General features: G+C 38.7%; 2 protein-coding genes across 2 annotated transcripts; both read left to right on the forward strand.

Annotated features, from left to right (window-relative positions):
• The first annotated feature begins 3,966 nt into the window (after window positions 1–3,966).
• Window positions 3,967–11,202, forward strand: slc5a5 (solute carrier family 5 member 5). The gene is made up of 15 exons (XM_083671733.1): window positions 3,967–4,321; window positions 4,499–4,564; window positions 4,758–4,809; window positions 5,256–5,323; window positions 5,550–5,704; window positions 7,119–7,259; window positions 7,392–7,521; window positions 7,825–7,913; window positions 8,123–8,235; window positions 8,540–8,610; window positions 9,026–9,112; window positions 9,286–9,491; window positions 9,906–10,009; window positions 10,123–10,208; window positions 11,048–11,202. Exons 1-15 carry the CDS (start codon window positions 4,028–4,030, stop codon window positions 11,180–11,182), a joined length of 1,797 nt encoding a protein of 598 aa, XP_083527859.1. The 5' UTR covers window positions 3,967–4,027; the 3' UTR covers window positions 11,183–11,202.
• Window positions 11,203–15,709: 4,507 nt separating this feature from the next.
• Window positions 15,710–18,575, forward strand: ccdc124 (coiled-coil domain containing 124). Its single transcript, XM_083671200.1, has 5 exons — window positions 15,710–15,787; window positions 16,468–16,650; window positions 16,855–17,056; window positions 17,160–17,265; window positions 17,531–18,575. Exons 2-5 carry the CDS (start codon window positions 16,492–16,494, stop codon window positions 17,733–17,735), a joined length of 672 nt encoding a protein of 223 aa, XP_083527326.1. The 5' UTR covers window positions 15,710–15,787; window positions 16,468–16,491; the 3' UTR covers window positions 17,736–18,575.
• The last annotated feature ends 1,672 nt before the right edge of the window (window positions 18,576–20,247 follow it).

Genomic DNA, 20,247 nt, shown 5'->3' on the forward strand with positions numbered 1-20,247 from the left:
GTGGTAAAATAGGAGTTATAAATTGTGATAGTAGTAATCGGCAACAAATGCAGCCTATATGTACAATAGACACTAGTAGCCCATGTACTGTATAAGATATGTGGTTTTGAACTGTTTAATTTTTGTATTTATGTCTCACTTCAAAGAGTGAAGTATCTCCCATATGCTCTTGATCTCTCTCCATCGATTGAAAGCATGAATCTAAACCATTTCTACAGTGCAATATCTAGTGATCAGTATATTATTATGGAAACATTTAAATGCATAAAAGCAGATAAGATACAGACTGAACACATGGAGAGAACATGGGTTATGTAAAATGAAAACTACTGAGCTGTGGTTTCCTCTTTCTCTGGTAGTGGGGTTTTAGCAGTTTCCTGTAGAAAACTAAACTGCAAAAAGATACCTTGTCTATAGTTATATGGAAACGAAAATAAAAGCTGTGTGCTTTCCAACAGTGTTGTAAATTCTGAATGGTGAAACCAACATGTAACAACTCAAAAATACCCTTAAATAAAAGCTGACAATCTATACTTTAGTCTCATAGTAATTGTTTGATTTCAAATCCAAACTTTTGAAGTATAGAGCCAAAAGAAGAAAAAATGCTTCACTGTCCCATTACTTACGCAGGGCACTGTAAATACGCTTTTGCACCGGTGCTCAATAATACTAAAACCAGAGAAACAAAGATAGCATCGCAGGCCCTTAAGCAAGTCTGTTGGTTCGACCCGCTCCAATGTTGTTTGTGAGAATCAGGTTTGAATTGCTGATGGCTGTTCACAAAGGAAGTGGTAGCACTTTATTTTACTGCTCAAAAAAGAATTGACATGGTAAAATGTTAATTACATAGAAATAATACACAGTAGGACAGTGCTTAAAAAGTTCATGGTTGAGCAACGGTAGCGTGGCGGTACCACCAGTCAACTTGACTTATTCACGTTTTCAAGTCAAATGTTTCACCTCAGCAAAACAACTACCAGGGGGCATAGATGAGTAATTTTAATGGATATGTTTACAATGTGTTATAGCCCTTTCAGTGTTTACAAACATTGCCACCTGTGGGCAAACAAAATGAGCAACTATATCCTGACAGCAAACTCTATATGTGTTATGTATGTAATTGATATTGTCAATTGTAATGCCTTGTTATTCCCATGCAGGTAGCGCTCAACGCACGTTGTGTGTCGCTCTCATGTTAGAAAATGTATCTTGCCTTGTTCCAGAGGGCTATGGACCAAGTCCTTCTGGGGCTTCCTAACACTTACTGTTACCTCTAAGACAAAGTATTTGCATAGCCAAATTATATGGTTACAAATGCTACGGACTATACTATATTGGTATAGGCCAAGTGTTGGTCTTTATTCTACATAACAGAATTCAGTCACAAAATATTATTCCTAAATTCGTTAGGCTATAGGTGTAACGTCTTGTCCTGTTTCTTAGTTTATGTTTGTCTTTGTTTCATGTTATTAATTTTTTGTTTCCTATTTTGTGTTTCTCACCTTGTCCCTTGTCTCAGACACTTCACCGCCTGCTCTTGTGTGTTTCTCGCCTGTGTGATTGTCGACCCCGCCCTGATTAGCTTCACCTGTTCCTCATCATCCTTCCCTGTGTATTTAGTCTTTGTATTCCTCTGTCTCTGTGCCAGTTTGTCTTTGTACCTTTGTATCATATGTCACAGCATTTTCTTGTGATAAGTATTCCTGTTTTTTTTTTGTGTGTGTTTTTGACTTTGTCTTTTTGCTTTCCCCTTATTGGATTATCTGCCTGCCTTTTTGAACTACATACCTGTGTACCGAACCCTGCTTTGCCTACCCACTTCCTGGATTATCTGCCTACCCGTTGACTGCCTACATGTGTATCGTACCTTTATTTAAAGTAAAGACTATTCTATTGGATTTAAGTTTTGTCTCCAAGTCGTGCATTTGAGTCCTCTGCCTAAGTACTCCAGCCATTACAATAGGCCTACTACATTAGGCTACAGCTGCATTCGTGGGCAGAGGGAAGATTCACCTGTAGTGCTTATTTGATCAGTTTATCAGTCTTGCTTCTTAGAGCTTTGTGTTGATCTCTCAAAATATGATTCCCAAATCTATAAGGCTATATGCCTACTGCATTAGGCTACACTCCTAGCTCTCAACTTTGCCCCCCGTATTATGACGTTAAATGATGAATTGGCATCACCTCGAAAATCCTAAACAATCTCAATGGCAAGGCGCATCTTTCACGATAGTTTCGTCAAAATTGAGCCAATCCGTATGGCAAGACCTATCATTCACCCAAGTTTCAGCAAAATTGTCCCAGTGGCGTTGAAAAAAAGGTTTGTGACACGAACGGACAGGGACCGAACCATAGCCCCATAGGACAATAACATCAGCACAATGCAGCACATTGTGTCCAGTGTTACTGGACATTATATTGCTCGCTTTATTTTATACATATTGCCATACTTACTGTTGAGAGGAAGATTGCAAAGTATGCATTTAATTGTACAGTTTACAACCAGTGCATATGACCAATAAACTTTGATTTGACTCTTTATATGACTTATGTAGGCTCTTTATATGACTATGTAGGCTATAGGCCTCGTACAACTTCTGTAGTTGTATTAACATGTCGATGATCAAGTGTGACAGAAAGTATCTGTTGCCACATATAGTTATAATAATTATCTAGTAAATACAAGGTCAATATAGTGGAATCTCTTCAACCAGCTGTGCTCCCAGTATTCTAGAATGCACCAGGTACTTGGCGTTTTGTGAAGGGACCAATTGTGTAGGTTTGTGGGGCAGAAGCAAATCTGTCACATAGGTATGTGTAAGTCTTCAGAACCTTGACAGTAGTTTCTAGTCAGCCAGAGCCAGTGTAGAGATTCAATATCAGGAGTCATACAATGTGCTCATGTTTTCTGCCCTAATCAAGACATGCACAGCTGCACAGGTTGGAGACTCTTCAAAGAGATATCATGGCAGTTAGAAATAGTGGGCTCGACACCAGCTCATCCACTGTGTCACAAAAGCAAAGCTGTGTGGCTTATTGCAGTAGTAATACCAGTAGTCATTTTAGGGTCCCTGCTTTATGGGTGACACATCACTGTTTTCAGATCAGCCAGTAATACACATACATTTAGAGACTCCCTCTATTGGTGATTTGCGGAACATGCACAAGTGGGAAAAGTATAAGGAGGGTATAAGTTGTCCCTCTGACTGAATAAAATATGCCACATTATTTCATATCAGCATTATGAATACAATTAATCATTGTTTTGAGAATTTAACTACAATCTCTCATATCCTAATCCTCCTTGCCTATCGTCTTGCTCCTCCCCCAATACCTCCCTCAGCAGTTGAAACACAGGAACTTTTCCTTCATCTGGCATGCCACAAATTTGGTCATACCTATTGGTAACTGCCATTCTTCAACACAAAAGGGAAGAGGAATGACAAATGTTTTCAATGACTAAGGATACACAGGTAAGGTCACATTTCCACTTTGAAATGAACATTTTTGTCAAGGTGTTTTGATTCATAACATTTTATTGTGGTTTCTGTCTGATCATTGGACACATATAGTTTTGTCACTACAAACTGAGTGAATGGAAGGGAACACAACTCAATTCCAGGCTCAAAATCATTAATTCTAGGCTCTGGGGCAACAAAAGCTGAACATTTTGAAAGGGTTTAGACTTTCTATAGGCACTGTATACAGACATTATAGATGGTCTGGCATATTACTGTATATCCCTGTCAAAAAATTTAAAAACTAATATTCAGAAAAGAAAAAAAAATTGGTGCATGTAACTTACTCATCAATCAAAACATGTTTCAACTTTTCCTGTAACAACTTTTAACAACTTCATTTTTAATGAAGATATACTGCATCTGAACTGCCAAGAAATACTTGGACCATCTGAGTCTAGAGTACTGCACAACAGACCATCTCACTAAATACAGCTATGGAGGAAGCACATGCCACTGAACCATCAAAACCAGGCTTCGTCCTGGCAGACTATGCAGTCTTTGCAGTCATGCTGTTCATTTCCATGGGCATCGGGCTGTTCCAGGCTCTGAAGAAGAAAGCTGGCCACGCCAAGGTAGATGATTTCTTCACTGGTGGCCGTAACTTGACAGCCGTGCCTGTTGGGTTATCGCTGTGCGCCAGCTTCATGTCTGCAGTCCAAGTTCTAGGAGTACCCACTGAGGCCTCCCTCTACGGATTGAAATTCCTCTACATGTGCATTGGGCAAACCATCAACTCCTGCTTAACAGCATACCTTTTCATGCCAGTGTTCTACCGACTTAACATTACAAGCACAAATCAGGTTTGGTCCCTTTAGTGTTGATTAATACATAAGTGATAAATGTACTGTAGCTTACAATTTGATTAAACAAATGCTGAGCCACTATCATGGGGTTTATGGTGGTGCAGAGGGATTAGAAGGAGCAGGATGTGTGGAAGGATTCTAACTTTGAACAATTACTCTTATTTGCTGTCACAGTATTTGAAGATGAGATTTGGAAGAGGGATGCAGCTGCTGGGAAGTGTCCAGTTTCTAGTTGCAACAGTAAGGCCAAACCGAATGAATCTTATGCCAAGTGTCATATGACTTGATAAAATTTGGAAATAAGGAAATGATTGCGCTGCAAAGATATCAGAGCCAACATTTGATTACAGTAAGCACTGTCTGTCATTTTAATTAAATTGACTGTCCTAGTCATTGTCCTTCAAATCATTTATTATGTCCACCCCTTTTTCAGCTGCTCTACACAGGAATAGTGATATATGCACCAGCCTTGATCCTGAACCAAGGTATGACCTCTGGATATAGCATGTAAGATCATTTTGTTGGGCTGACTTTGTTCAGAACAGTAATAGTACACAAGGTATGGGAAAATCAACAGCATTCTTTAAATTCTTCCTTTCTCCCTCTGAAGAAATCATTGATCTGACATGACTTGATTGGTGAAAGCAATGCATTAAAAGCTTGCTTAGTCCAATGCTATCACTTTAGATAAGTGATTACTCAAAGGACTACAGGACCACAGATTTTCTCTAACATGCTGGAGAATAACAACACTGTGCATAGTACACAGTAAAGCCTTAATACACTGTATCAATACAAATCTGTGATAAGGAACACAAATCTGTTATTAATGCTAAAAGCAAATCTTACAATATACATTAGGTAATAAAGCACCATAAATACATATGTGGTTCATATAAAGTGGGTTAATGACAGTTTTTTTGTATTGCAGCCACTGGGCTCAACATATGGGCATCTCTCTTCTCTACTGGCTTCATTTGTACGTTTTACACCACTTTGGTAAGAATGCCATTAAATGAAGTGATGGAATATCAGGCTTCTACAATGAATGCAGGTGTACCCTCCTGTCTAATGGTACTGTACCTGTTAGTTAAAGTGTTTAGGGTCTTCATAGTTTTGTTGCCTTTCAAAGTTATATCTTTCAGAATATGTTATGTATGAGGTAACCACAAGTGGATGGCCAATTCATTGGGATAGACCTGTCTATTTGTCGTCCACACCACAGGGGGGCATGAAAGCAGTCATATGGACAGATGTGTTCCAGATCCTTGTCATGCTCTCAGGCTTCATGGCTATCTTCATCCATGGCACTGTTCTGGTTGGTGGGCCAGCAATGGTTCTGGAGATTGCCAACAATGGATCACGCATTAATTTTAATGAGTAATAAAACAGCTTTTCATTTAAATAATCACAGGCCTTTCAGCCTTCTTTTGCACAATCAAAGCCTTTTTCTTGTGTGCGATTGCTAACTGCAAAAATATTTGACGTGTCAAATACTCTCAGTTAAAGCTGCAGGTAGTTAGCTGAAAAGCTGGCGATTTTCAACGTGACTGGTGCTATCTTGGCAAAATAACAGGCTTTGTTCAGTCACTTAATAATTTGTTCAACAACTTAATAATCCAAAACGGAACGTTTAATAAAAAAAAACATCAGGCATGTTACCATTTAAACAAGCAAAAAGGATGCTTCTCCCCCCGCTCCGCTGCCTACTTAGTGCGTGTGACATACTGGAGGTGTGTGAGTGAGTGGACCAGCCCCTTCCCTTGTGCTCAGTAGAGAGCCGAAGTCGGCTCCGCCCCTTTTGTTTTTGGTGCCGGAAGGATTTTGGTGATTTCTGGTGCATATCTGTCCTCTCTGTTCCTTATTAGCTGGATTTCCAACCAGTATGATAAGGGATTGGTTCAAACATGTTGTTTGGAGTTAGTAACCGGTGAAGAGCTCTAATGAACTACATTTTCCCTGATGCCGCTTGCTTAATAATGGCCGAAATATTAAATTGTGATCAGCTGCATGCCACTAGTAATCAGCTGCAAAGATCTAGCCGTACAGGACTTTCTTCCATTTATTCTAGACTGATAACAGTTCATATGTCTAACGACAGGTGTGAAACAGCGATGACTAGCAGCTGAAACTGAGGTGACATGTTCAACACAGTTACGAATATTGCTAACAAATATTGCTCACAAAAATAATGTATAATATTTATAATAATAACATTGTATTACTATTTTAGACCTGAATCATATAATTTCATGTTATAAAAAGTCACATCTGGTTCAGTGATTACATCTGTGCGCCAGTGTTTGGTCTTGAAATATGTAGTTCATATAGTACTATTTATACACAGCCTTGTACCCTTATTATTTTTTACAAAAAAGAGCGAAAATGCGCTCTCTTTCCAGCTTTTCATGCGTTCTGCATGCAGACAAAACAAAAAAATGAATTTTTTAATAAAGTAGAAAAATACTAAAAAGAAATACTAAAAAAAAAAACGTTCCTAGTGCAGCTTTAATATTTCAAACTGATCTATTTTTGTAATAATTTCTGATTTATGCAAATACTGCTTTCCTAACCTTCAAACATCATACCAAACAACATGCTTACAAGTCACTTGTAAAATTATTAATGAATTGGTATAACGTGGGAATATAGCTATCTACGTAATATTTAGCAATGCAAATCTATAAAAAGTGTAGAGGTATGTTGAAAATGCAAATGACCTGTGATTGTTTCTTTTTAATAATAAAATGATTATACATGCACTAAAGAAATGCCTTTTTTCTAAATGCCTAAGTTTCGACTTCGACCCAAGGAAGCGGTACACATTCTGGTCCTTAACTGTTGGGGGATCACTAGTGTGGTTGTCTATGTATGGAGTGAACCAAGCCCAGGTGCAGCGCTACCTATCATGCAGAACAGAGAGAGAGGCCCAGTGGTGAGTTCAGACATCTGTTCTGACTTTAAGATTTTTGCATGGATTAATTATTTTAATGCCTCATTCAGATGCTGTGAAATACAGGTATGTTTTCTGTAAGCCCCTCGCATTTTGACTTGTCCTTATCCGCAGGGCCTTGTTCGTGAACCAAGTGGCCCTGTCTGTCATTGTGAGCAGTGCAGCCGCCTGCGGAATTGTTATGTTTGCCATATACTCAAAGTGTGACCCTTTGAAGTTGGGAAAGATAACTGCTCCTGATCAGGTAAAAAAAAAAGAACATATAAACCACACCTCTACTAATGTTTACGCTATCAACATTTGACCATTTATACTTCAAAGGGCATTCCAAGGAAATTCTACAACAATAGTGCTTGTGTCAGACTACAGAGGTTCTAGTACAGTAAGGATTAGAACAAATTGTGTCACAATATCCAAGCTTTTTCTGCGGCTTGACTGTATAGTACACTGGGACACTCAACTACAGTATGTTGCTAAAGTAGAAACTGCTTAGGATTGCCTTTTGTGTTATTGAGCTGTCGTAAATTTCTCATCTCCTCTTTCAAAGTATATGCCATACATGGTCCTGGATATCTTTGAAGACCACCCAGGCTTTCCGGGTCTTTTTCTCGCATGTGCATATAGTGGGACCCTCAGGTAATTCTAATGATTTATTTATTTAGCGCTTTTCTAAACAGCCAAAACACTTCATTGTATGGGGAGAACTCACCTCAACCACTACCAATGTGCAGCACCTACTTGGTTGTTCAATCCCGCTCTGTAATACCTGTATGAATCAAATCATAAGTTGGTGACTGACTTTACATGACTGATTACATCATACCTTGTAATTAATTTCCTTACAGTACAGCCTCCACGAGCATCAATGCCATGGCAGCCGTTACCATGGAGGATTTACTGAAGCCACATCTGGAAAACATGTCAGAGAGGAGGTTGATTTTAATTTCCAAAGGACTTTGTAAGTCAATTATTATCCGAAGTAGATGCTTAACTTTCTCATGAGTGCTGGGCTAGAATTTTTTTATATAAAATAAAATAAGATAATGCATGGTAATTTCTACTCCCAAATGAACTTGCATGCAGGTCTTTCTTCCTTTATTAGGTCAATCATTGCACCACAGTTAATTATTTGTATGGGTTGTATGACAAATTACCCACAATTAATCTATTACAAAAGTGTTTTATTCCATGTCTTATTGTTCATGAAACCATGTGACCTTATTAAGCGGTACCAATGTGTTATGTTGCATTTTTGTTTTTAGCTTTCATGTATGGCGCTGCATGTATTAGTGTGGCTGCTCTCTCTTCCCTCTTCGACTGGGGAGTTCTTCAAGTAGGTCCCTCCTACATGCATTTGTTTGTCTCCATAGATGATGGACTCACTTTGCTATAGTCAATATCCTTATAACACTCTCTTATATCTTGATAAAGTTGTAGAATGGTTTTAGGTGTTGTCAAAATATCAGACTCACCTCATAGGGAAATGCTTCCAGGTTTCTGTGGGGGCAGGCCAATTTCTGTGTAAACAATGATGCTGCTGAAACATTGCCATGGCAGTTTTCATTGATTGAATGTGTACAGTACACACACTGTACTGTATATACACACTCTGCTTGTTTGATGTATTGTTATGGATGTAGTACACCAAAATCTACTGAATCTATCCTCACACATACTATTAATAAGCCTGGTGGACTTAATCTAATGAACGTTTTGGCTTGTCAAACTTAACCTCCTCCTCTCCTTAGGGGTCGTTTACTGTCATGGGAGTGGTCAGTGGCCCACTTCTTGGTGCTTTCATTCTGGGAATGTTTGTTCCAGCTGCCAATAGGCCAGTGAGTCTGAAGAGAAGCGGAGCACTCAGAGGAACAATCAGAACATATATGAATATATGGCAGATATGAACAATACATAGTGGAGCTGATTTTATAATAATTTTATAATGATTTATGATTTATGACATCAACCTCAGATATTGCGTTATACACTGTATTTGCTTCGTCTTCAGGGGGTGTTTTCAGGTATCTTAGTGGGGTTCTGCATTTCCTTATGGCTTGCAATTGGATCAACGCTCCATCCTCCCAGTCTGGAGATAATGGGAGTCCTTCCCTTCCCCACCGCGGAGCAGTGTTTGTCAAGTAACTTCACACTCAACAGTAGCTTGGGCACAGACAATCCCTCCATCTTCAGGCCTCTTACTCCAGATCGACATGGGTGAGAAAATTGTGGGAGTAGTATTGATTAAAGTAGTATGGTGGTATTATTAGATAGATTATCATAACTGTGTAAAATACACATATTTTTTTATTTTATATTTAATTTGAAATGGCAACATCAGGAAAACCCCACTACAAGGCCCAATTTTGTACCTACACCTACTGTACGTTGGAGAGTATGTAAAACACACAAAAAAAACACCTATAAAACAGTGTCTGGATTATCGATGATGACTAGTTATACCCTCTGATGACTAATACATAGGCTAAATGCTTCACAGCATTTGTTAAAAGATCACTGTAAGGGTTTTTAAAAGTTAAATACTGTTTCAAGAATTATGCACAAGATATTGAGACAAACTGTATGTTCAAAGTTGGCTACCTTGTTGATAATCTTAAGATTTTTTCACAGACTGACAGGTCTACAACACTTTTATTCCATATCTTACCTCTTCTTTGGTGCTGTGGGGACAAGTTCAGTCGTGCTGGTTGGGCTTGTTGTGAGCTATGTGACTGGTAATAAAACACACAAATGCAACTCCTTGTTCTTTTAATCACTAATGCAAGCACGTCAAAGCCATCAAGTTCAAACTGGTAGATTTATAATATTCTTTTCTTTTCTTAAACAGGACCTACCAAGAGGAACACCATCGGGCCTGGCTTGCTCTGGTGGGACCTAGAACAAAAAAACATTGACAACCCGCCACAGTACACCGTAAGCATAGTAAAATGTTACTCTTTAATATTTTTGATATATTTCTCTTCAGCCCAGCCTAACAGTGTCTCATTGATGTCCTAATGGCAACCTTAGATTTACTTCCTGGAATAGTGTCATGATGATGCGTTTTGACACAAAACATATCAGTATGAGAAAATTCCAGTAAGTAATGGTATGTTTGTTTGGTTTTCGGAAACTCGTAGCTCCTAGTTGGTGAAGTATAACTCGGACATTAGTGGTTTTGAAGTGGGAACAGTTCTTCAACCAATGAGATTTCGTTTGCAATCCATAATGAACATTAACAATCTAAAAACATACATGTGATTATTAACAATGAAATATGTAAACATTTTACAGAAAGATGAATACTGTTGACATTTTTACCATTTACTGTCGAAATCGGTCTGTTTTCTGACGAGAAGGTGAAAAGGTAAAATGATACAACTCGTAAACTTGGGTATCATCATACTAGTCTGAGTTTCCCACTTGGAAGGTCGTTCTAGTGGTTATTTCCCACTCAGGAACTCGTATTTTCGAGTTTCCTTTAGCATCCGAATGCACCATTAATCTGAACTCACAACTAGGATATCTATAAGGTTTTTTATGCACAAAGTAATTACATTTTGGGATGATATCAATGGTTTTTTAGTTAAATTCCGCTTTAAAGGGAAATCAGTGGAGTATGAAACCAGCCTAGAGATTATGATCTTTTAAAAGTAACTGCTGATGCTAGAATATATGGCGCACCAGACCAGTAGCAAATTTGACACTAAAATTAAGTAATAGCTTATTGTACAGAACAAAACAAAACCACATTGCCTCTATTTTCTCTACAGGATGAACTGCGGACGGACAATCCACAAATAGTGCCTCTCAACACCATACACAATAGTGGTGCTGATGAAAAAGAAGAGGCTCTAAGCTCCAATAATGAGAACAACCCCTCTTCTATGCTCCCCACCAAATTCTAAGGAGTTTGGAGAGATTTGGGATGGGCAATTACAAACTGTAGCATTAAAGATGTATTGACAGATACAGTGTTCTCTATGATTTTATCAAAAACTGTTTTAGTACAAATATTGAAAGGTATAATGCAAGTATCAGCATTTGTGTTTTGCCACACTGTCATCCACAAGTCTTGTAGATACGTTTTTACAACATTCAATACCATATTTTATGTAAAATTGTCTGAGGTAGTCACATGATTGAATAGCAGATTTTTGGATGGGTCACAACCCTAAACAAATGGGCAAGACATATAGAAATGAAATCATCACCGACATTTTACCAATCTCTTGCTCATTGATCAAAGGACCTTTTACAAAGCAATTCATCATGGTATTTTCACATCACAGCTCATCTGCTGCACACACCTGCAATTCCAACGATGGGTGACGATGAACATCAAGAATGAAACTGCAGTGTGGCTGTACTCCTTTCCTTATTCTGCATTACTCGTGTAACAGGACTGGACGGATAAAAGCATATCCCATAAGGATGCTGCTACTGTGTATTGCTTTCAGTGTCGATGTAGTATGATGGAGAGAAGACAAAGATAGGAATCCATTTTTTACGAACTGGGCTCAGGAACATTCTTTGAAATTAAGGCTCATTATAGACACCAACTCATTTTGGCATTAAGCTTTTTATTTTGTGCATTATTTGCCACTGGCTTTTGTGAATTAGTGAATACCAATACCCTTCAATGTAGAAAGGCCATATTGACAGCATACCCAATACTGAATCAGGAGAAATATTACATCATAAATAATATCTGACAAGAAGTAACTTTAAAAAAGGGTTTATAAGTTAATGTGCACATTATACACATGTATTAATGAATTTAGAAAACAGTTCAAAAACATGTGTGCTCACTATTTGTCACACCAAATGACTATCACATAATATCTACCAATATAACGTTCATTATGATCTATAAATTAATAATTATTTTCAAAGGCAACCATACTGGCTTACAACCCATAGTAAAAAAAGAATCATATAATATTTTCAGCAGGTGATTCCTATGGGATTGGCACTACCCTAGAGGGTTCTTTGACTAGTGGTGTTACCAAAGTCTCATGTTTTCAATACATTTCTTAATTAAACATATTGAATGCATTGTTACCATTTAAGCATGCATTAATAATGATATATTTTTATTTGAGTTAAAGAAAGCCATAACGTACCATTGGAGTATGTCTGATTAGCATACACCACATGAATGCGTAAGTTCTGGGCAGCTTGTGTAGTTTAGTTTTGCTTATTTCACTCACTGAGATCATCAGAACATTGTTATTTTGCAATGCAAGCCATCTCTCAGTCCACGAGACAGACAGACAAACAGACCGAACTTTGTTTACTCGCATTTAGCTAGGCCTACTGGCATGCTCATTTGACAATAAATTCGGCTGACTGACGCCAACAAGACATTCAGTCTTGAACCATATGAGGCTATTTCAATGCGTGAAACAATTAAGGGATTGTTGTGGAACGGATGCCACCGCTACAGTTCCCCGTTTCGATGCCGCCTGGCCCTGCCATACACTCTCGCTCCATCACCACTCGTCCGCGACCCTGTTTGAATCCTCATCTGCAACAGCACAGTCCAGGCGCTGAATACCAGGGAGAGCCAAGTCTCTTTGATTCAGTTTGTCTAGAAATGAGGACAGGAGACGCTTATTCAAGTGGTCTGTAAGGGTCCTTTCTTCAACCCGATCCTTTGCAACATCTGTATCATCCATCTCTGGCCTCGGGTCGTGCGTTTGTGGTACGGCGCCAGACTCGTTGCAGGACAAGCCATTCGAATGTTCACCGTCCCCGGACTCTTCTTGGCCCCTGCGCCCGGGATCTGTGGCGGATTCTGACTCCATTCGTACAGAATTTAAGGCTGTTTGGAACGCAGCGTTTTCAAGCTCTTTCAATCGTTTGCTGTGTGTGCCTGCATTATGGAAAGCATGACTAGGTTCATGTCCAGACAACTCAACTTCGTTGTTCTGAGCTTCACGAACTGGCTCCATAATGCTCCAAGTGACGTAACGTAGACGTAGTTAGCATACTCCCCATACTATATTGGAAGCCCGTTCTCGCCACCCCCCAAAAAAACATAAATCTGACTACGAATTATGAGATAGTCTAGTAAATCATAATTATAAGAGTAAGTCAGGTAATAATTATCAGATACGTTTCTGCATTTACAGCACATTATCCATCCTGCACAGACACATTAAACTCATCTTAAATTGGAGATTCTTCGAAATGATACACTGCCATGTTACCTTAACAACAACAAAATACAATCCAGATAATATGATATAAAAAGGAATACAGGCTTTGGGGAGCTCTATCCGAACTTTGGTCCAGTCCAAGATAGAAAATGCAATGAACCACTGTTAATGGGGGCAATTGCGATCAGTGTTGATATGTTTACTAAAATATCTGATGCTAGATAGATAATAAATGAACAAACACCTTATTTACATGCCCACACACCCACACCAACACCCACACCCACACCCACACCCACAATGTGTGATTGACAAAGCAGAAATATAATTTTGCTATCCACAAACAAACAGCTCTTGATTTGTATTGAAAAAATATTTCAACACATGCAAAATGATTTGTAAATATACAGTATAACAACATTTGTGATTGAGTATATCAATAACAATGTGTGAATAAAAAAGAAAACAGTGCAAACATCAAAGTTATGAATACAAGTATTGCGTTGTGTAGATAAACAATCATTTGTTTGCAAAACAACACTTTAAAGTTGCTTTATGTATGCCTCCAGCGGCCGTGAGGGGAATTGCCGGCACGTGACACGGAGGGGAGGAAGTGCATCGAGGTTGACGGAGTGATGGAGGCAGAAACACCCCGACTTGCCATCCGAACGTCACTGGTTCGAATTGCGCTTGGGACACTACTTTTTGTGCTAATTCTTCTTTTTCTATGCTAATATTTGCAAATGCCTTCCCCGAAAAATTACCCTAACCTTAACCACTCGAAATTAATGCCTAATACTTGCCTAACCGCCACGCAATTCGTAATTCACGTGGTCAAGCATACGTAAACATTGGTTGTTTTCTGTGGCATGAACAATCGGAACATGCGGCCATATCGACGTGAGATCAGGTTGTCCCAACAGTAGATGAGTTTCAACTTTATTTAGTTTTGAGGGGTTATTCTGTCAATGCAAATTTATTAAAATTGAAATGTAGAAATACCTCATGTACATAAATATTCAGATCCTTTGCTCTTAAAATTCAGACCCTTTGCTCTACACCCTTAAAATTAGCTTAAATGCAAAAATGTCGTCAGTAAGTTGAATTGAGTCGATCTTAGTGCAAGGATAATAGTTCATGTGATTTTGGAATTAATATCTTTGTTTTTATAGGGTCTGATTTGCATAGGAATCAATTATACACTGTGTGGATCAGGTTGTCATTACAAACTGAGCAAATGGAGAGGAACAAAACTGTTCAGGAATGCAGGAATGATTTTCTAAATATTCTATACAACCCTGCTCTAGTGCTGTGACAATACCGGTCCAAGTAACACCAAATTGTATGATACCTCAGCAAATTATGGCACACTTTTTGGCTGCCAACTGCTCACTTACAAAAAATGAAGATGCCTTAACAACTGAATGTGACTGTGAACAGTTCCAAGATACAGTACAAGGGAGCGAGATGGAGTGTCCTCTGAATTAACACAAATAAAAGGTTATAATATTAACGTGACATATGAAAACATGTAGTTGTCTTGTCTCCTCTTGTTTCTATCCCCCCCCCCCCCCCCCCCACACACACACAGACGCATGCACGCACACACACACACACACACACACACACACACAACAAACAATTACGGTCGTATCATATGAAACGATAATATGGTTTCCCATAACGTTGGTATCATAAGTATCATGGCTTTGATAAAGGTATGCAACACTACCCTGCTGATAATTGACTTACTCACATTCAACTAAATCTCATTATTATGATTTACACATGACTATCTTAGAATTATGACTTACTATCTTAGAATTATGACTTCCTATCTCATATGAATGACTTGCTATCTCATAATTATGTTATTTTGTGTGTGTGGCGGGAACAGAATTCCTATTCAATGAATGATAAGATTTCAAAAAGTTGTATTATGTTTTAGGGTTATTCTTAGGGTTTTCTCTTGTAGGGTGCGGGCCAATGTTCTGAAAATGACGTAAAGATCACTCACTTTCAGTGTCTATCACTATATTCTTTACTTTTGTGGAACAATTCAGCAATTGTTGCATGGACCCACCTGCATGGACCACATATTTCATTTATGCCTGTTTGTTTCTACCAACGCCTCTTTCTAATAGATTATCTCTGATAGTACTATCCTTGCTGTAATTAAACTTTTTTTATCTATGTAATTTACCAAATGTACAATCTCATGCTTGATACGTCACTTGGACTAGACCTTTTCGTTTAATACGTCATTGTTAGGCGCCACTGTCACGAGAGGGGGCTGGCTGATGCCTCTTCGAAATAATAATAGTCTAATAATAATCTGTTATCGCACAGGTACGACCTATTTTCGTTTCTCCGATATTTATTCAGGGTTGATTGCCAGTTGGCGAGATTTGAAACGCTGTTCAATCTAAATAGGTTCCCTGATCTTGGCCTACACTTAGCTACTTGCTCATTATGTTAGCTATCTAGCTAAGTAGTTAGCAAGTTAGCTATGGCTAGCTGGTTATTGGGAGGAGGAAGCGTAATGAAATGGAGTTTGTTAGCTATAGTTTCATTAGCAGATATAATTCGTGGATACATATCTTGCTAGCTAAGTAACAGTTAATGGCTTTACTTTCATGACTTACATCCATCTCTCATTAACATGAATATCTATTATCTAGCTAAGCTCGGTAACTGTTGTTGACAGTCTCATGTTGCTAGCTAGCAGTCCAGGTGGATACAATGCTTAGATAGTCATGTCTAATGTATACAGTATAGCCACTTATTTATGATTGAAGAGCAAGGATACTGACTAGTTGGGTCAGTGGAACTAATTGCGTCGTACTTTACAGCTAGATAGCTTGCTAACTCTTTAATGTTTTTGCCGTGCTGCTGATGCACCAATGTTGAACGAGCTTGCCATCTAGTGGCATCTTTTGAGGTGCTATTATCACACATTACAAAAAATAGCCTGTTTGGTAAAAACAATGTTTCAAAGTTGCATACTTTTGATTTTGTGTCTCTATCAGCTGAAGAGTAGGCTAGTCTTAGGAATGCCGAAGAAGTTCCAGGGCGAGAACTCCAAGGCGGCCACAGCTAAGGCCCGCAAGGCAGAGGCCAAAGCAGTGGAAGACACCCGCAAGAAGCAGGAGCTGGAGGATGCACAATGGGAGGAGAACGACAAACATGTTCTGAAGAAAGAGCAGAGAAAGGTGAACCATTTCTATCTTTGTGTCTTCCTTTTTCACATGTTTAAACTTTACAGCAGTTTTACTTTCTGTTGTATTATGTTAAAGTGCCCTCCAGTTAGGCATGTTTAATCACCACCAGTTAAAGTTCATTAATCAACAGAAATGTGGATAGGTTATGATTCAGTTAGAATTGTCTTGAAAAAATATTCTCTGGGCCCTTTGCAGGACGACAAGGAGAAAAGGCGCCTTGAAGCCCTGGAGAGAAAGAAGGAGAATCAGCGACTACTTGATGAGGAGGCTGCCAAGATTAAAGGCAAACAGGGAGCCAAGGAGGCTGCGGTGGGCCTGAGCAAAGTTACCCGGGCACAGATTGATGAGACACTGCACACCGAGCGACAACAGCAGCAGGAGGAACCTGAACCAATAGGCAATGACTCAATGTTCCAATCAATTCTCAGTCAATGCTCGATTTACCTCAAACAGGTTGTGTGTTCTACTAATTTCTCCCTGTCTTCTGTTCCCGGCCACAGAAAAAACTCACCTGGAGACACCCCTGGAAGAGAATGTTAATCGGATTGTCCCAGATGAGGGTGTCATAGAGGCCAGAACCATAGAGGATGCCATTTCCATGCTCAGGTACTGGGTCTTCTGTCACAGAATGCCTTGAGTTAACCCTTAAACATCAGTAGCAGGGAAAAATAACGGGCTGGCTTGAAGACACAGAATAAAATTCATCTCAATTTTTACATTTGTTTAAAATGAATGAACATGAAGCAGGCATTATAGGGATCATTACTAATCTATTAAGTGAGAGACAGGGTTGGGGTCAATTGGATTTACTTTTTTTGACCCCAACCCTGGTGTAGTGTCTTAAGACTTTTTCTCTGTTTCTGTCCCACAGCACAGCAAGTGAAGATCTGGATCGCCACCCAGAGCGCAGGATGAAGGCGGCATTCGCCGCGTATGAGGAGGACAACATGCCACGCCTTAAAAAGGAGAACCCCAACATGCGGCTGTCCCAGCTGAAGCAGCAGCTCAAGAAGGAATGGATGAAGTCCCCTGAGAACCCGTTAAACCAGCGCTTTGCCAATTACAACGCCAAGTGAACCAACTCTAACAGCTACTTAAAACCTTCTACCTATGCACATTGGGACCTTACAATGGAAGATGCTATCATTTGAAAACATATGAAAACATTGCAGAAAAGGTTCTCAAGGACACACCTTTGAACCTCAGATTGTGATTAATTCAGATTCTTTTCAGTTGTTTAACCTCATTCCGATTATGATTTTAAGCACTTAGGTTGAAAGGAGGAATGGGGAGCCAGATATTTGAGATTAAAGTAACTTTGTTTAATTTCACAACAGCATCAGTATATCTATTGCTTCTGAATGTGAGACTGCAAGTCTGCCCTCTGTCTACATCCCTGGTAATCACCTCCTTCCACTTTTGATGGCAATACTACTCATAGACAAGTGAACATGACAAGAGCCATTTGTAGACCTGTTGATAACCCTATTGTGTGATACCATTTCCCCCTTTTTGTGGCACCTGACCCCCATCCATTACCTTGACACAGGCCCATTATGACATACTCAATTTGTCATTGCCTCCAAATAGTAATTGCTTTTGCCAATCCTCTTTTCACACAATATCTATTGTATTTTCCTGCTACTGTATGACAGTTAAAGACATTGTTTGGTTCCAGATTTACATATTTAATTTAATGGATATCCTGTATATTGTATTCATTAGTAAAACATGAAAAAGTGTCATATTGAATATTGCGCAAAAAAAATACAGGTATCCAAACAGTATTAGTCATAGTGTGCCTGTAATATGTTTTATCATGATCTCCTCTTGATTTATTTAAGATCCATATTTTCCTCACTCAGTGTAATTGAATTACAATTAAGGTAATTCAGCTACACTGAAACTCTTGCTAGTTGTGTTTTTCTAGCTGCAGATACGTTTTTCTACTCCAGTACCATAAACTGTTACCAATCAACATCACAATAATGTATTACGTTTTCAAATAGGTATTTAGATTAATTGCTGTTTGATATGCAGTCACCACACAATAGACTTACAGCCGTTTGCATGCCTTAATATTGTTAAGTTGAAGGGTCATTTTCAGCTGCGTTGTTATCAGAAGAAGATAAAGAGAGAGGACAGTGAACATTTTGGTTCATCACAACACCCATGTTTGCGTCCACACTTGGGTCCCAGCTCTGAGAAACTGGGTGAATTTAATTTCACACCGTTCAGATTACCTTCACATTCTGATACATTTGAATGACTGGACTGGGTAATATACATTTTCTATTCATAAGGTGGAATCAGACTTTGGTGTGTTATTAGGTTCAGTATGGTGGCAGCCATGCCTTTTATTCTGCTACAATACTGTACACCTTTATAAACACCAATGCTGTACAGGTCAATAAGAAATTTGGTTACCGAAGAGTATGATAAGTCTAAACACATTTGCATAGGTAGTGTTCCTTTCCGTTTTAATGAAAGTTGTAACACAAAGAACAACCAATAAATTGCATCTACAGTACCATATTGTACTTTTAAAGCCACTGACCTTTTATTTGTTTAACTGTCATACCTACATTTTTAAAATACTAAAATACTAAAAACTATACTTTTGGAATATTTCTATATCCTAATAGTGAAATAATAACAATAGACCTTGATGAAGATTGTGCTTTTACAATGAGGCCAGTTGTGAATTCAGTAAAAGATGGCTTTACCTTCATTTCATAACACAATTGCTTTGATGGAGCTTTGAAATTACTTATTTGGCTTGTGGCCTATGGTGCCCTCCTCTACAAAGGTTTTTTACAGCACAGCAACATTCAAACACTAGCTTGCTGACCAAGCACACAGCAGTCTTTGTAACTTTGCTCGCCACTAGTTTGAAAGGGCGAGACAACAGTATAATAAACATGAATAGTTTAGTTCACTTGCTTCTTGAAAGTTCAAATGAAACCTTGAGAATGTCCATATACTGTAGCCTGGTTAGTCTTAATTCCCCCCCCCCCCCCCCGAGGTAAACATACAGTATGACCTAAATGATAAAGAAAGAATAATATTCTTCCTGAAACAATACAATAGTCAACACAATAGACATGACCTCTCATTATGCTAGACTCTCATGTATGGTCATTTACATCAATACAGTTTTGATCCATCTTCATCCATAAAATATGTGCATGACGCATACAATTACACAAGCTTTGTAGTTATACCAAACATGACTATTCTGTTGATGAACATATTCAAATGTCTCAACCACAGTACAGAGCCAGAGGCTAACCTTTACTTACATTGTAGACCTAAAGCTGAGCATACACTACACAATTTTGCAACGTTTTTAGTAAACTGTTACCATTGGATGGAAACCCCACTCTTTAGTGGCTTTTTTGTGTTAGAAACAAGGTCTACATTGAGAAGTCACAGTTGTCCAGTATGTCCTAGATCTTTTTAGATGCATCACTATATTTTACTCGACTAATTCAAGTGCAGAAATAAAAGGTACTTTGTTTGGTCCGCCCTTGTGGCGGAAAGATAAGAGGCTCTGTGTAGGCCTTTGAACTACAGAGCGTCAATGAC

This window comes from Argentina silus (genome assembly GCF_951799395.1).
Source record: "Argentina silus genome assembly, chromosome: 6".
Lineage (NCBI taxonomy): Eukaryota > Metazoa > Chordata > Actinopteri > Argentiniformes > Argentinidae > Argentina > Argentina silus.

Excerpts from the sequence above, each read along its gene's own strand:
- slc5a5 (XM_083671733.1), top strand. The coding sequence starts at position 4,028 with ATGCTGTTCATTTCCATGGGCATCGGGCTGTTCCAGGCTCTGAAGAAG. Across the intron at positions 8,236-8,539 it reads TTTAATTTCCAAAGGACTTT|CTTTCATGTATGGCGCTGCA; the intron begins GTAAGTCAATTA and ends TTTTGTTTTTAG. Across the intron at positions 10,209-11,047 it reads ACAACCCGCCACAGTACACC|GATGAACTGCGGACGGACAA; the intron begins GTAAGCATAGTA and ends TTTTCTCTACAG.
- ccdc124 (XM_083671200.1), top strand. The coding sequence starts at position 16,492 with ATGCCGAAGAAGTTCCAGGGCGAGAACTCCAAGGCGGCCACAGCTAAG. Across the intron at positions 16,651-16,854 it reads TGAAGAAAGAGCAGAGAAAG|GACGACAAGGAGAAAAGGCG; the intron begins GTGAACCATTTC and ends GGCCCTTTGCAG. Across the intron at positions 17,266-17,530 it reads GATGCCATTTCCATGCTCAG|CACAGCAAGTGAAGATCTGG; the intron begins GTACTGGGTCTT and ends TCTGTCCCACAG.